The following is an 18,161-nucleotide window of genomic DNA, read 5'->3' as shown; positions in this document are numbered from 1 at the left end:
TATTATCAATATATTAGTTATTTTAAAATGTTGACACACGTGGAATACACAAATTATAAATATCAAAATTTACTAGTTTTGTTATTTTTGTAATATATCGGCCATGTTTGTTAGAGTCCGCCTATATGTAACATTCAAAATCTATCAATTAGGTAGTACTACTCATTTGAAAGCAAGTTGGTTGTAAAAATGTCACGATATTAATTATGCTTAAGCTAGCAAAATGTAGTTATTTTTATTGCATTTGACGCTTAAGGTCGCCGGTCGATACACGCTAATAAATAATATATATAAAAAAATGACACATGTGCGTTATATAATTATTTTCGTGTGATATACAAATACAGAAACAACGAAAAAATTAGTGTCGTAGGCCGTAACGAAATGCATAAATTATATTTTTCAAAATAATATATGATTGTTACTTTAACGCACTCAACTTTTATTTGAATTTACACAATAAATAAGACAAAAAAAATGTTAACCTGAGATGTTTTAAAGTGAGTTCCTTGAGTAATATTAAGAGATTTGTAATTTGTGTATTCGGTGACATTTCCTCGTCACTGGTGTGTTAACAAACTAACAGATGAATGTTACATAATATTTATTGTAAATTAAGAATTTTATTTATTAAATTAATGTTTATTAAGTAATTTAATGATGTAACCACGTTTTCTCGTCTCAATATTTTAATGATAAGTAGTGAAGTAATTTTGAATTCATGTAAAGAGTTGTTATTGTATACTGAAAAAGATCTGTTCTTTTTTTTTAAATTTTGTAATGTAAGGCCTCTTGTATTATAAAAAATTAACGAAAAATGTCTTTCCGATATTGTTATTATTATTGTAAATAAATATATATTCAAGGAAAATAAAAGACGGAACATGTATGTCGTATTAGAATTTAACGTTCTGTATGAATATTTTCAATAAATATTTCATGATGTACTATATATAAATGGATTAAGTTACACGTAATATCGCTAATTTTAAAGAATTAGGTAGTCATTACAACGGAAACAATCATGTCGACAGATAAGGTAAGAGTCAAATTCGATTGTCAGCCATTTTGTATATTTTTAAAAAGATTTATGAAAATTATGTTTCTAATAAAATTATCTATGTGTATAGAGGTGTTCTTATTTCAAACCATGAATGATGGATGACAAATGATTATTAAAATATTGCAGTTTCATATATAAAAAAAAAATTGAACGTTTTTTTTCAACAATAAGTATGCTGCACTTCCTATTTTAATAGAAATTCGTTAATATTTAGAGGCTCTGGGGGCGGGAACTGGTTGACTCCTTGAAGCAGATTATCACCGTCTTGCTGAATTGAAAATTTTCCTATGTAAAAATGTTCCAAAATGGCTTATAGTTTTCAAACTTCTGTAATTTTGACAATGTTCAATCTGTTGTTCAAATTTTTCAATGTTATGGGTTGTGTGAGAGACATTGGTCCATTATTTTTGACACTAGTAATTGATGTGCTAGGTCTCAAGAAGTTATAATGAAAAATGCCGACAGAGGTCCGTCATACGCACACAATAAGCTTATTTTGGCATTGGATAATTTGCTTTCCCTGTGTGTAACCAGTGTGACGAATGTTTTCTTGTTGTCAAATGAACAAAAATAATGAACGATCTTCAAACTCTTATTAATATACAATATTCAATACACAATCTTCCCGGGCTACTTATACCCGACAAGTTTACAGCTCTAAGGTATTTACCGCGGCGGATCCTCCGCGACCATACGGAGCGTGTATGATCGCGCTCAGAAATGAAATAGCAAATAGCAAATGATCTAGACTGCACGTCGTCCTATCATCTATTACAAGGGTAACTCAGAAGAGGGTTCAAGAGTGAAATGAAAGAGCAGGCTCGGTGCGATGCATATATTGGGGGCGGCGGCGCGTCAGAGCGAGAACTGGTAGAGCGCGTGCGGGCGCGGCGCGCGCGCGGGGCAGGGCGGCGCGCGCGCCGTGCGGCCGCAGCACGACCAGTGCGGCGCGCCCGGCCAGCCCGCGTGCCCGTGCCCGCAGCCTGCGCGACGCCTGCGTTACTGACGCGCGCTCTCTGTCGCCGCGGACTCTACTTTTTGACGTGTAACATCTTTCTTCCCGCTCTTGCAGTAAGCCTAGCGTGCGCTTTTTAAATTGATCAATGAGTGAGTGACCAGACGGGACCGACTTGTTTTCCGAGAGGATATTATGGTAACGTTGCTTGTTACCGTTGAGTCAGACGTCGGATGTTACACATCAAATGGGCTCGTTGTATCGAGTACTTGTAAACTACTAAGAAGTAAATCACACAGCATTCTCAGTATGACGAAGAATAAAAATAAATCTGAGGGATTTTATAAAATAAGATGAATAGTATGCTAAGTCAGAACTAGATGATTGAAATCCATTCGATAGAGTTGAAATGACTCACCCAATCTCTATCTATACTACGTCTATTATAACGAGAGAGGTAACTGCCTGATCTTTTCTCTACAGTTCTTCCAAAATAATCAAGATTGAAAGAAAGAAAGAATCGGTAGTGAGCCCAAGAGGAGCCACTCACCCTTGTACCCGGCGCCCATGGAGGACCCGCAGGCGCACACGGCGTCCCGGCGCCCCCCCGACGAGCAGAAGGCGCAGCAGTGGAACTGCCCCGTGTGCGCCGCGCACGCACGCGCGCTGCACGAGAACGGACTGCCCTGCGGACACCACGGGCCGGTGGAGGTGTTAGGGCAATATAATTGTGAAACTACTAACAATTCCTGTCTACAAAACATTGTCTAAATTCAGAACAATAGTTGTCACTCTCCCTCTAGGATGTGTACGTATCTTTGAGTGTATATATTAGACCTTGATGGGCGCGCTGTCGACGGTGACGGCGAGCAGGTAGTGCCCGGGCGCGGGCGCGGCCAGCTGCAGCGCGCAGGCGCCGTCGGGGCGCGCGCGCACGCGCACGCCGGCCGGCCGCGCGCTCGAGTCGCGGCGCCGGAAGTAGCCCGCCACCTGCGCCCGCGCCGCGTTAGCGGACGCCGAGAGCCACGCCACGCCCGCGGGGCCGCGAGGCTGGTTCGGCTCATTTATTTATTATGAATACCGTTATTATGCTATCGAGTTACTGTGCCTTTTGAATAGTACTTTTAATATACGATCTGCTTAGCGACAGACACTGTAAACATAATTTAATATTTGAGGTCAGTGGTTTGTTAAGTTTTCTCCGTGTCTGCCGTGCATGGTCGACTGCCACATGAAAATTTTCTTTGATCACCCGCATGATAACTCAGTCGTGCTTGATCGAGATCGGTCCCATTTGCGCAACTCAGTTCGTCTTCATTATTACCAGTGTTTTATATAAGATAAATATGCAAATAAGGTTCTTACGTTCTCGCCGCTGTACCATATTTTTTCTCCGCTTCTATCCTGAAGGTGTAATATCACCGTGTGCTGGACGTTCACTTGAAGATCTTGTAATCCTGTGAACATAACCAAAAATAAATAGCTTTTGTTTCGGAAAACCCAAAAATTTTAATCAGACCACAATCGCTTACTTCTTTTACTGGATGAGATCCTAAAAGATAACATACTATAAAGCGCGTTACATGATTTGACACAATACCGTCCGTTTCCAGCACGCATCGATCGGGATCTGCGGCCAGCGTAAACAGTCGGCCCACGAGCGTGGGCTGGTCGGTGGCGGGGGCCGCGGGAGCGAAGCGCAGCTCGCAACGCGGGGGCTCCGACAGCGGTTGCAGCTCCGTCAGGCGCTCCAGTCGCCGCAGGACCGGCCCGCTGAGCGAGAGCAGCTCGTCTTCCTTGCCTTCGGAGAGGAGCTGGAAATGCGTAATATTTGTCGTATATGGCGACTTCTTATACTAAAATTACAATTTTTTAATTATACTTCGAGAGATTCCAAGATCCTAGGAGGGCAACCTGAGCAACTGCCCCGGGCATCCACAAGAGATATTCCGAGTTAACAATTTTAATGCAATCTGTGTTTAGATATCTAGATATAGTCAAATTTTAATAATATTACTAAATACCTACTGTTCTAAAAGTTACTCATAAAAAGGAATAGAAGGATAGAAAAGAAAATGATCAAATTAATTTGTAAAATAATAATAATAAGGGGCCTCCACTTCTCTGTGGATCCAGGATTGTGGCTTGGGGCATTCGGGACTTTAAATCCGGCCCTACACGTGAGAGCAAGACGTTTACTCTCGAAGTGACATTCGGCACCGACGCACCTCCTCGGCGAAGCGCACGGCGTGTCGCGCGTGCGCGGCGCGCAGGTGCAGCAGCGCGGCCTGGTGGCGCGCGCGGCGGCGGTGCTGCGCGCGCGCGCGCACGGCGGCGGCGCCCAGCGCGCGCGCGTGCGCCTCCACCGCGCGCCGGTACTCCTCCGACCACGCGCGGATCTCGTTCTCTACTCGCGACGCCTGTTCCTATAGACCACGCGGACATAGTGTTGGAACACGATACAAGTATATCTGTCCGTATTATGAATGAACTCAATAGGACGGCCTTACGTCGACGTCCGCGGCCTGCACGTCCAGGATCCTGTTGGCGCGCTCCACGTTCCCCGGCACGTGGCGCGCGCGCTCGCACGCGTCCCGCAGCGCACGCGCGCGCTCGGCGGCGGCGCGGGCCGCGCTCGCCACGGCGTGCCCGCTGTGCGACACCAGGCAGCAGTCCCTGCAAATTACCTGGAATCGGACGGCACTTTACGACTTAAACTAATATTTTTTTATTTCATTTTTATTAGTTTACCTCGCAACACTATATAGGTCTAGGAATAAAAGTTGGACATTCAAACTGTGCCGACCTTAAGAAAACGTAATGAACGTTAATCATGATGATCTTTCAAAGTATACTTTTATATTTAAATACAATACAAGTTATTATATAGGAACAAAAATTATTATTAATACACACATATAGAAACATTTTCTGTTACTTTGTAATCACCTGTTGGCAAGTAGCGCAGTATACGCTCAACTCGGCCTTGGGATGTTGGCCGCAGAACCTCAGGATCGGTCCAAGTGGTTGCAGGAAATGGTTCGCGTTTCCCTTCTGTTTCGTGTGCCTGTCTCCACACGACATACAGACACTCACTAGACAATGAGTACAACGATTCTCTGCCTGTTAAAATTAAACATATAGTAAATACTAACGAAATTATTCAATATTTATTTAAAAGCTTTGCGATATAGTTCGCCGTTCTTAAATTATTAATATTAAACACAATAAAGGCAACTGTGTCTTATGTTGGTAGTTGGTATCTTGATAACTGAGATTTATTCTCAATGTAAACGAGTTTCAAATTAGTCAAAAGATATTATGTTATGTATAGATATTCAATCAGTTTCATAATTTCGTCTCATTAAAACAACACTCGACCGAAGTATTTGAGCACCAACAGCTTCGAGTGCTTTACGTGACAGGAGTGTAACACCTACTTAATATATTACTCCTGACGAAACAACTTATTACTCAGTGCTTGAATAAGTTTTTCATTTAATTGGAAGGCAAAATCGTATTGTTATCAAAAGCAAATGGGTGCTAGTATTCTTACAAAAGAACTTAAACAAACGGGTGAACTTTATTATCTAAGTGTGCGTGAAACCCGCATTGGAGCAGCGTGGTGGAATATGCTCCATACCTTCTCCTCAACGGGAGAGGAGGCCTTAGCCCAGCAGTGGGAAATTTACAGGCTGATTATGTTATGTTATGTTTATGCGTGAAAGCAACGCTTGACGCACTAGTGTGCGTGTATTTAGTGTTCTCAGCTTTGACAGTCTATCTAGACATATAAATCACCTAGGTTTTATATTAATAACATAATATGGTATTTTAACGATTGATATAAGGTCTAACACCAGTAATCGAAATTGACAGATACATAATCTCAATGAAAATGAACAAGACGAAATAGATTTTTCGTAAAATGAAATTACAAATAGATCAAATGGAGCTGCCAATGTGGCGTAACATAGTTAACGGCATTTTTCTGAAATCGTTCGTGGTTCGGAAAGTAACGCTGCGCATGAGTTCCTTGCACGTGCGCTCCGGTATTTCTAGCTTCCAATGTTTGTCAGTTGTCACGTTTTTTTGTTTATAAATAGATGAGAAAAAAATATGACAATGGAATGCAATTCTAATTCCTTACATACATTCTGTCGTTAGTGAATTCAAAAAAAAAAAAAAAAACGTGAAACCGAAACGTGTTGTATTACCGTCCTGAATATTTATGACGTCTCTTTTAATATACATGAAGGCTAATTGTTTATATATAAATCCATACTTAAGCACGAAAAAACTTATGCCGTTTAATAGTTTTGGAAGTAAAAAAAAGGACCAACGAAAATAGTTTACGTACATAATTTATGTTCTAAGGATTATGTAAACAATAAAAATATGAAATTGTGGTTTCGCAAAATATATGTAACACTTTAAGTTGAACGTACCTTATTATCCGTGCAGCAGAGATCACACAATACTGAGTTCCCACTCTCTTGGTTCGCCATCTTCCTCAGCAGCACATAGTTGAGCGGCAGAGCGGACACCCCGCCCAGAGGCAGTTGAGTTTCAAATCCACATATCGGACACAGAACGAAATGACAACTTCTTCCTGATATCTAAAAATTGGATAAATATTTGAATGTTATTTTTAGATGGCAAGAATATTTTCTGACGTTTAGATACAGGTTCAAATCCAGATATTCTCTATTGAATTATTAAGAACCAAATTCAGTTTTATATTATTATAACTATTTAATTGTTTGTCTTTTTTAACTAATTATTTACTATATAACAAAGTTATCTACATAGCTCTAGGCATAGTGTGTTTTGAGGGCTCGAGTCCGTTTTCTTTTCGTTAAGTTCAAATTTTTTGTCAAGTTCAAGTTTCTTTGATGTTTTGAAAAGATGAATCCGTTCATAAGTCTAGTCACTAGATTTTAGTGGCAACAAAACAGTATAAGATAGGAAAGTAAGATGTAACCTTTACATGGATAAATAATTGTGAAATTGCGAAAAATAAAAATAAAAGATTTTGTAAGTTTCAGATATTCATAAATAATACTTTCGAAGTTACTTAAAAAAAAATTTTAATAACATATTTCGGAAACAAACTAATATTACAAATATATTTTTCTAAGAACTTTCATCAAAAAAATTCATTTCTCCATTTGTACAAAATTCACTGGAATCCTCAAAAATAAAGGTGATTTTTCACGGCGCGGATGGGAAAATTCGTAACTATGACAAAATAGCAAAAGTACTCAATGAAGTACTTTTGTCCTGTATTATTGCACCGTTCGGCAATGTGTCTTAATATGGGCATATAAATATTTATTGTATATTCCTAATTTGTGAAGTATAATGGTCAGGAGAGCCATATATTTCGTTTAAACATATTCAAAACCCTCCTGAACACGATCGCAAAATGGCAGAAGGATATTGTTATATTGCATATAGTTGCATAGACTTTAATAAGTATAAATGTTGCGCGATTGCTGAAGTTTTTTTTGTGTTTCACTTTGCAAGAACGTCGTCAATGCACCAGAGTTGAGCTAGAAGTCATCGGTCAACTTACTAGCGCGTAAGTCACTTACCTTTCTAGTAATTATTCCATACTTTCGTATTTTTTCAAGGCTCGTTTCTGAATCGGAGTGGTGAAAATCACTTTCGTAACCTGAACCGGCTGACCCACCACCTGAACCGCCGGGATCATGGTGAATAGACCCTGGAAAAATATGTTAACGAGAATAAAATAATATATCTATAATTTTTTTTCTCCCAACGAAACGGTTTTTCCCAGCCGAATTCTTTGATCAGAGAAAATTACTTAAAATGTCATGAACACGCATTTGTTTGAAGGAAGCTATCCTTGCGAAAAAAGCATATTATAATCGTTTCGAAAACATTTGTTCTTGCGTTATAATTATATATTTATATAGAATTATAACTTAGTATCCCTACTTGCTTTAATATCTACGTAGTATAAAACGAAGTCGATTCCCGCCGACATTTTACGACGATCTTTTAAACTACGGATTTAAATGCGGTTTTAATCAATAAATAGAGATTAATTCAAGAGGAACGTTTATATTACGGATGTTATAGATATGACATTTTTGATTTGGATATGTATACGTATATATGAATAATATTTTACCGGTTTCAGATACGGTTACGGATACGAAATTATTTCGAATTATCCGATTGTTTCGAATATTTCAGTTGCGGCTATTCGATTATTTAGAAATAGTAAAAGGAAATATTAATTTGACTTTATTTTCGGGTTATTATTTAGTATTAAGTATAATCACAGAAAACTCTCTTTAAGTATAACACCATGCAAAAGCAAAATTATTATAAATATTTTTTATCGGTTTCGGTTACGGTTACGGAGCTTCGTAACACCCCTGGTTTATATGTTTAAATACATGCATATTATAGTAAAGCCGAAAATATCTACATTCCCAACCGGAATACAAATCTTTATATAATTATTCTTCAATCTAAAAGTTGTATATAGACCCTTGTACCCGTGTGAAGCCAGATCGATAGTTAGTCTATATTATATAAAAAAGTAGATTATTTAAAAAAAAAATTACAGTATTCGCTATTTGAATTCCCAAAATGATCCAAACTTAATAAAATAATCAATTGTATATACCTGTATTAACACTTAATATAAACGTAGCGTTTACTATTTAGCTAACGGAAATGTAGTGTTACTTACTCATTACATCCGATGAGTCTTTAAATAAAACGACCTCGTAAGGTTGACTCACGGAACACAATTAGAAAATAATATTAACAGCTGTGCTTTAGTTGTTTAAGCTATTGCAATTATAAGCAATATAATGTCACAATTTAAACTATAAATATACTTTTTTTTAATTTTAAAATAAATTGTAACAGTTTTTACGAAATTGAGTTAAATATTATTAGAGATTAAAAATCTTCGGATAAAATCTTTATGGTACTTTTACGAAATCGTAACGGGCAGCTATAATTTTTAATACTGCAGTAGTTATCCTGAACTGATTTCAGTCGCATCAGGTTTGATGTCCCATTTAATAATAAGGGTAACGGAAGAGGGCCCTTTTCTTTGCATACATGTTGTGCAGTTTATGTCCTGCACAGTTGTCTAACCTCTCTTGAGAATGATAGCTGTCATAAAATCGGCCAGGACTACAACACTAGCATTGTATAGTCTATTCCAACCACAAGAGGACAAAAAACAAAGAGAGTTTAAATAAAATCTATGATTATCATTTTGGATTTGCGAGAAAATGGCGTTTTGAATGTCGACGAAACTGTTTCGGAACTTTGGAAGTAAAATTAAAGTGCATTTAAGTAGTTCAATGGAATAGTGTTGTATTATAATTAAAGAAATATTTATCGATAACTGTTTGTAGAACACATGATAGTTGAGTTACAAACAAATCGTATGGAATACGTAAGTCTAAGGTTTGTTTATTGTCCTTCTTCGATTTGAATAGTATAGTTTGTAAGTGAATAGATGTGATCTATATAGCCACGATAAGTTTCAGGACGGAATACGAACTAACTATACTATATGTAATGTAGACATTTGTACATTATCATAGACAACGATTACAGCTATGACTTACTCTAATCATTGTATATCAACAATTTTGAGAAATAACAAATTATACAGATCGTGATATTTGAAGTATTATAGTTTTTGTTATAGATTTGTATTATTTTATTCATTATTACAGCACCACGAATCTCATATTCTATTGGCTATCCTACACCGTTGGTTACCTGGAAGAGATCGCTGCTAGATATGTAACAAAGTCGCCAAAAGTGCTTCTTTTATTTAGGCTGTATACGTGTTTCGTATATTTATTTTCTCTTAGTGGTGTACAATGAAGTGTAAAGTATTATATTGAGGATTACTCAGACCATTGCTTAAATTCATTTAAAGAACTTGACGTTGAGTTAAACATGACTTATGTTTACAATAAGCTACTTATCTTTCAGTTTTCGGATAAAGCGTTCGCTCATCAAACCTTTTAAAAATAAACACCTCACAGAAATTCTCTTAACCAAACAACGTTGATCTTTGAATCAATCAAATCTTCTTTGAACGTATATTGTGTTTCTTAGAATTAAATAAACATAAGTTTCTGTTCTACATCATAAAGGTTGTTATTGTTAATTTTTATATTCCTACCTCGAAATGATAACCAGCATTTGGCTGATTTAATAAACATTACTAAAATGTAAATTGTAATGAATGTAGTTTTTAAATCAGTATTTTATTCTTAATTGATTTGACAAGAATGAATTGTTTTAAAAATGGTATGTTACTTAAAATATTTTGAAAATATTTATTTATATTTTTGTTTGAAATTAATAATTTCATTGTTATATTTTATTTCACGCTTACGTGTCAGTGAATAAAAAACGTGAATTTTATTTGAAAGTCGCAAACTGTACCCCTATCCAAGAGGCTTTCACAAAGGCCTACAATCAAGTAATATAAGTTAGCTAGTTTAATAACAAAATTTATCCATGAAAATTATATCTAAAGAAAAATAAATCAAAAACAAAACATTGATCATAGACAATAGAAAATAATTTCGCTTTGTATAGTATTCGAAGGTGATTGCTCGTATTTTTAATCTCATTGATGCCCGGAACACGTTTAATGTATTCTAAATATAATCGCGCCACCCGGGTCGCCCCGTTTACATTAGATCGTTACTGAGGTGACAGTCGTTTTTAACGTTATTTTTTTTAACAAAACGCTGTTTGACTTAAATTTCAACATATTTGGGAGATAAAATTTTATTTAATTAAATAAACTATATTGATGTTGGGGGCCGGAGTATTTTATTGTCAATATATATAAAATATTATATCCAACCCACCTTAGAGCATTGTGGTGGAATAAGGTCCCAAGACTTATTGTTTACACTTGTGGGGCATTTATTGGCTGTTATATTTACTTTTATATCATACATTTAAAATAGAAGCATAATAGATCTTTTGATGTTAAATCGTCATGCATATCTTTCTGACATTCCGTTATGTATAATTCTCGCAAATGAGTTCTTAGTCTTGTTTAGTTATAATTTTCGCTATTTACTGATTAGTAAAGTAATGAATTACCGCTAGCTAAATAATAAAAATTCCTTCGGCATAGTCTTCTGAAGCACTGTTAAATATTATAGATACTCAAGTCTCAACAAATCAAAGACATTTTACTACTTTTTACTAATATTTAATATTCCTAACACGTTATTAAATAGTAACTAAAGTTAATAAATCGTTATGTTTGTTTGAGTAAAATTATTTCTTCAAATACTAAATCTTGCACAATTTTGATTTCTTTCTGTTACCAAGTAGTCCAAATGCATGATTACGTCATAAAAAAGCTATATTATCTATAATTTTATGATATATGTGGGCCCATAGACATTGTTTGTCTATAAAGTTCTAAATTCAAATAAAAAAATCGCATTTAGGATCACCCTGACCGATTTAACAGTCGTAACAATTGTGTTAAACGGGTCTGAAATAATCTCATTACAGAGAGGTCACAGACTTGCTCCTATGGGGTTTCTTTATATATCTCGCTAATAGATTTTTTTTTATTGTTGAATGTACTTAATTGTTTTCATTTGTGTGCTGTTAATGAAGATCAGTGATACTAAACAGCTTACAATCATATAATTGGTAACTAGTCCGGAAAGTCCGATTGTGGTACGTAAAGCCGCACATCAGCAAAACATTGTCCCTAAAACATGAGATATAATTATCTTAATAAATAAAAAGCAATGTTTATATCGTCTATTCCATTAAATTTAAGCATTCCATGCTATTTGCTAATATCTCAGCTGTATTGAACGGTAATAAGAATTATTGATGAATATATCTTTGTTGAGATACGAGATGGCCCAGTGGTTAGAACGCGTGCATCTTAACCGATGATTTCGGGTTCAAACCCAGGCAGGCACCACTGAATTTTCATGTGCTTAATTTGTGTTTATAATTCATCTCGTGCTCGGCGGTGAAGGAAAACATCGTGAGGAAACCTGCATGTGTCTAATTTCAACGAAATTCTGCCACATGTGTATTCCACCAACCCGCATTGGAGCAGTGTGGTGGAATATGCTCCATACCTTCTCCTCAAAGGGAGAGGAGGCCTTAGCCCAGCAGTGGGAAATTTACAGGCTGTTTATGTTATGTTATGTTATGTATCTTTGTTTATAATACAACACTATTTCACTTAACTGCTTATAATCACTTTAATTTTATTTCCAAAATTCTGATAACAGCTTCGTTGGCGTCCAAAACGCCACTTTTTTTTGCTAATCTTACGTATTAATAGCCTGAGCCCATTTTTGTCCCAGTGACTATGGGACGATAGTTGCACATAAAAAATCGATTATGGTCTCATTTTAAAGAACTCTAGCCTTAGATGCGCAGAAAATTAAAGAGGATTCTTGGAGTATTTAACAAATAATTAATTTTTGAGAGCGGAAAAAAGCTACTGGCTGGTTCTCCAAGCGGAATACGGCTGTATACCACGCAACTTTAGATGCATCTCTCTGATCAAGGTCCCCCGCAATTTGAACAATTATAAAGGAAATTATTATCGACAAACTCCAATTAAATATTACATTACTGTATACTATTTGACATTAAATATAGCAATTAAAAAAGGTTTCATCATTTTTGCGCCAAATGTAGATGGGTTACATGCAGTTGAATGAAATCAAAAACAAAAACTGTCTTAGGTTCGAAATTCCTAAAGAATTTATTAATAAATTATTTATAAACTCGAAGTTTCAGGGGCGACTCGCTAGTCCATTATAAATATTTTGATTGTTTAAGCTCCCGACCTCTCTCGAGCTCTCCCGGCTCTCGATATTTTTGCGTCAGTTCGATGTCAAATTTTGTTTATTTGGCTTTTGTGTAATGAAATTTATCTTCGTTTCACAGCCATTTTATGTTCTCATAAGATATAAAATAGTCGATAAAGAAATACGTAATAGTAAGACTTCAGCGACTTGAACACTCAGATCAAGTGCTAAATACTGCTACAAAACTGGATTTTACACCGTTTCAAAATTCCGAAACAATATTTTAAACAATCAAAGTTTTCATAATAGCCAACGTTACCACACATTGTAATTGACCTATTAACGGATACTTAACTTTTTATAACGTTGCCAGATGCTGAAGGAACAGACAAGTCACTTTAGTATTTATTGACGTGATATAAATTTTATTTTATAGCCATTTTATGATCTGTTGTTTAAAATTCTATCAAATACTCATATAATATTTATGCTTTCTTTAAATAGTTCTGTTTTGATTTTCCTTTTCGAGTAATCATATCACCACAGAGGCATTGTCCATGACTTTGTTGTAACTTTGTTTAAATTTTGGTTTTACCAATATATTAGCTTGGCGGTAGGACTTTGTGCAAGCCCTCCTGGGTAGGTAACACCAACTCATCATATATCCAACCGAAATACAGCAATACTTAGCATAATTGTGTTCCGGTTTCTTTGAACCAGTAGCTGCAGGAATAAGGGCCATAATATCATATAACTTCTCAGTTTCCAAGGTTGGTGGAACACTGGCGATGTAAGTAGTGATTAATATTTCCTAGCGTCAAGTAGATCTAGACCCTCAAAACTAACAAGCTGTTTTATATAAGACTTAGATTTAATTGTAGCCCTTAGATCATATTTATAAAATATCTTATAACACTTAAGTGTTTCTTACCATACTGTACCCGTATTACAATATAAGGACTAAGCTTTTTGCGTAAAATAGTTTAATGAGGACTATTATAACTACAACCCAAAATAACTGATAAGTAACCATAAACGTTAATCAATATGACAAATTGTATGAGGTATAATGTACTTATACTTTTAATTTAACACGTGTAAGCTGAGAGCTACCGCTATTGTATATACTAGAGACACTGTTTGATTTCCTAATGAACAATAATTGTTTATCATAAGTTTTCATTATTATTTATGAGCTAATTTGGTTATTTACAATTTAGGAAGCAGTCTTCCTGTGGCTTTGTTTGTTTTCTTGAGATCATCCTCCTGCCCTTATCCCAATTTTACTTGGGGTCGGCGCAGCATGTCTTCTTCATCCATACTTCTCTATTGGACATTATCTCACAAGTAACATTCTTTCTAACCATATCGTCTTTCACACAATCCATCCATCGTTTCTATGGTCGTCCCCTACCTCTGTATCTATCCACATCCATCCTCAAAACCTTTCTCACAACATGGTCCTCTTTCCTCCGCATAACATGCCCATCTCCTGACAGCCAACATAAGAAAATTTGTAAATGTGACTATCATTATACTCTGTCTATCCTAGTTTGGCGTCCAGAGTAATTTAAATTAAAAATTGTAACCTTTTTAACAAATAATGAAATTTTTTATCATATAAAAAGAGGCATATGTACATGAATTTATATTTTACAATAATAGCAATGGGAAATAAAATAAAATATTGACAATTAATAATTACAAGTAACTACTTCCGATAAAGTAATTATTTTACAAAAATAATTATTGGGCTTCTAAAATTTTATTAGTTATGTAAATATTTTAAATAGCCGTATATTTATGGCCAATAAATACATTATACATATATTTTAATTGCATTTAAGAAAAGTTTATATTATATTATGTAATTTAAATATGTTATCAATGTAATATTTACTGAACCTAATCAATTACTTATAGAGCAGGTGTTGATATCATTGGAATTATCAGTTTCTCTTGACATACGTTGCCAAATAGCGACTCGAATAAAAAAAGAATCACAATCGGTAGGTACCCGATGAACGAAGGTAGGTATCGAGTAACTAATAAATCAAATTTCTAAAGTTTCCATTTTTACATTACATGTAGGTTTCCAAATTTTCCAAATTTTATGGCTTCTTTTAACATTTTTTCTGTACAGTAAATTTTTTTCATTGAATTAAAATAACATAACAAAACTACCCTTGACGCCAATTCAATAAGGAAGTAATCATTAAAATCGTCCAAAACATTTAATAACACTCAAGTAAATTGATATTTACCTCCATCGATATCTTCCCAGACTTGATTTTCGCCTTCATGGTGTAAACCTTGGAGACATCTGGTGCAGAAGCTATGAAGACATCCCAGAAGTCTTGGCTCCACTAACTCCCGTTTGCATATTCCACATTCCCAATCCTTAATCTTCTCGTAAGCTGATGTTCTGGCCGCAATTGAAACATTTTGGCTTGTAGGTCTTGAGCCTTTACATTTGAGTGGACTATTACCAGCACTTATTGAGGTAGGCTCCGAAGATTTCCTTCTCTCCTGTCTCTTCCGCGAAAAGCTTCCGAAAATATAAAGGATACGGTCGACTTCCATTTTTTATTTTACGCTTGTGACCAATTGAATCGAGTGGAAAATATGAGGTTTAGAAATAACGAACTTTAAAATATATATTTTTTTATAAAAGAAAATGAACGTTTTTTATCGGTGTAAATTTTCACATTTAATTTTGTAAACTATCGCTCTAAATTTTTGTTTACATTACAAACTTGCGTTAATAGACAAGTCTGAAAAGATTTAAAAATAACCGTGGTATCGTAACGGCTGCCTGAGGTCGACTGATCCACCGACTCCACCGATTCCGACCATTCATTTCATTTGCATGTGGTAAGTTGGACGGGGTAGATAATGGACGGATAGACAGATGACTTTCAGTGAACACGATTAGTTTAAAATTAAAGATTAGTTTTTTTTTTTATAGTTGTGTACAAATACTTCGCTAAGGCTGCTTAAAAATGATTTTATTATGACTGGTTTTTGAAAGGGCAATTTTTTATCTTTTTTGGTGTTTGTTATAATTTGAACGAAGCCACGTTTGCACTTTATATAACGTAACTTAAAATTGTTTATAAAAAAATACCGAACCAGAAATTACAAAATTCACTCTTACATACTTAATTTTTAAAAGTAACATAAATTTTAAAGGTAGATCAACATCAGAAATTTCAAAATAAGGAGCGTTAGAAAAAAAAAAAACTTTGTGTTATCAAAAATGCTTTTGTCTTCGACAATATGAATAATTAAAAATATATATACAATAAATCTGCTATGAATGAGTTATTTTATTTATTTTAAAATCGTGTATTAGTTTGTACTTTATGCAAAATTTCGATAACACGGCGCCATTTTTACAAGAGCCTATGGGCGGCGCTTATAACGTTGATTATATGATAATATTGATATTAATACTGTCTGTCGTAAGAGTAAATTATTTAGAACTTTTACCCGACAGGTTCTTAACCATAAGTTCTGTTTGGGTCTCGAAGTTTTTTTTTTTTTTTTTGTTAAGCAATGTATGTACTGGCAGTTTTATTGTATAAAACATTTTTTAAGGTTTTCAACATTTCTAAATGTACTTAGACTGTAGAGTAAACTTCAAAAATAATAATATTTAAATGAAAAAAAAAATGTATTTTGAAAAACGCAATTCTTTTCTTGCTTGATATGTTCAAACAAATGGCATTCGACAGAGTCACGATCAATTTACCGACATTGAGGGATGGTAGAATGAATGATTATGAAGCTCTATTTTGGTCCTGTCGTTTCTCATATCCCTTAAACAAGGGTGACACTACTTGAAGTACACATGTTATCGTTGCCTTCCGGTCTCGTATTAACCAGATATTTCTACATCTTTGTATTATAAACATAACTATTGTAAAAAATATTTATTAATAAAACATGAATTTGATCGCTAATATGTTCGAGTATATTTCTGTTGATATAATTATTTTTTTAAACGATATTTCAAATTGATAGGATTGTGTTTTTTAAATATTAATTTAAATTTAGAACGGGATCGAATTAGAATGCATATTAATATGTCGCTGGAACATTGAATGCGATTTGTATTTAAGCGTTTAACGACCGGAAGCAGGATACGAACGTTAAGACTTATAGGGACGTTTTGCTACATATCAGAAGTACTAAAGTCTTGACTTTGTAGAAAATCAACAAATTCATACCACAAATATTTATGAATTTTTTTTTGTAGTTTAGATGTATATTGGATTTTTTTAACTAAAACATTTTATATACGAAGTCTTAAAGAGCTACAATACTACTACTTAAATATATATATACTTTACAATACCAGTAGGTATTGTAAATGTAAGTTATGTAAAATAAAAAATGGAAGCAGCGATTATTTTAATATAATAAACTTTGTAAATACCAAATTAATGACATCACGTATTACTTCACTCCGAATTAAGTCGATAAATATTAAAACTTTTTATTTCCGTAATTAAATAGGGCGCGTAGTGACCCACATTTTGGCGCGAAAATTAATGTCAGTGCCCAGTGGCCGATCCCACAGATTATATAGACTGATGCTATTTTTTGCGCGAGCGGTGTTCACGCGGTCTCGATGAAGACACGTCGAAAACTAAATGTTATTACATTTTGTCGAGTAGGTAATGGAATTACCTTGGGATTTAAAACAGTTTCATTCAATGTTTAGATAGTAATGATTCAATCAAGGGTGATCCCGATGAATAAGCAAGATTTTTATAAACTGTTTTAGTGTTTTTGGACACGGTCAATCGATTTTTTTTTTTAGTTTTGTGTCGAGATATATTTTATTTTACTTTATTTTGAAATACCCGACTTTTATATAATAATCACATAAAAGTATCTATTATTGATTAAATTAAAATAAATTTACTAAGTTACTCGCCTAAATACATACTTTAAATAAATTACTTTTGCACTGAAACGATAGCAATAAATCACACATTCTTTAACAAAAAAAATTAAAGATCTATTACCATTAATAAACAGTAAAATAATTTGAACAAGTAAAATTAATTTTATTAAATCATACTGTAGCAATAAATTTGTAATGCCTAAATCTAATTAAAGCGCCCACCGTCTCGTATTGATTATTTTGAAGCGTGAACTGCTATTATTTATTTATTTGCTCGGAACTTCGGTTTACTTCATTCTTTATAATCAGATTCGGTATATATAATATGTGATATGTTTATTTATGGGAAGAAATGTAATTAATAATAACTATAAATAGTTTAAGCTCTGCAAT

At 34.6% G+C, this 18,161-nt stretch overlaps 1 protein-coding gene across 2 annotated transcripts; it reads right to left on the bottom strand.

The window, feature by feature from the left end:
• Nucleotides 1-1,918: 1,918 nt before the first annotated feature.
• On the bottom strand, nt 1,919-17,520 carry LOC113396673 (E3 ubiquitin-protein ligase TRIM45). 2 transcript variants are annotated; one of them, XM_064220730.1, is made up of 12 exons: nt 17,295-17,520; nt 15,118-15,449; nt 7,616-7,746; nt 6,467-6,637; nt 4,968-5,141; nt 4,529-4,705; nt 4,247-4,444; nt 3,619-3,832; nt 3,384-3,475; nt 2,856-3,008; nt 2,569-2,704; nt 1,919-2,046 (listed from the first exon to the last, which is right to left on the bottom strand). In XM_064220730.1, exons 2-12 carry the CDS (start codon nt 15,434-15,436, stop codon nt 1,919-1,921), a joined length of 1,893 nt encoding a protein of 630 aa, XP_064076800.1. In that variant the 5' UTR covers nt 15,437-15,449; nt 17,295-17,520. The 2 variants fall into 2 exon arrangements, with proteins under 2 accessions (XP_064076800.1, XP_064076801.1); XM_064220731.1 differs by having other exon boundaries at nt 15,118-15,401.
• Nucleotides 17,521-18,161: the final 641 nt, after the last annotated feature.

The sequence above is a fragment of the Vanessa tameamea genome, chromosome 4 (genome assembly GCF_037043105.1).
Source record: "Vanessa tameamea isolate UH-Manoa-2023 chromosome 4, ilVanTame1 primary haplotype, whole genome shotgun sequence".
Lineage (NCBI taxonomy): Eukaryota > Metazoa > Arthropoda > Insecta > Lepidoptera > Nymphalidae > Vanessa > Vanessa tameamea.
The sequence above is the reverse complement of the archived record's forward strand: the minus strand, read 5'-3'. Positions and strand labels throughout refer to the sequence as shown.

What these genes read in the sequence shown, in the direction of transcription:
- LOC113396673 (XM_064220730.1), bottom strand. Translation starts at nt 15,436, where the DNA reads ATGGAAGTCGACCGTATCCTTTATATTTTCGGAAGCTTTTCGCGGAAG. An exon ending in CCGTGCGCTTCGCCGAGGAG is followed by an intron (nt 3,833 to 4,246) that starts GTGCGTCGGTGC and finishes ACGCATTTCCAG; the next exon opens with CTCCTCTCCGAAGGCAAGGA. An exon ending in CATGGGCGCCGGGTACAAGG is followed by an intron (nt 2,047 to 2,568) that starts GTGAGTGGCTCC and finishes GGCGTCGCGCAG; the next exon opens with GCTGCGGGCACGGGCACGCG.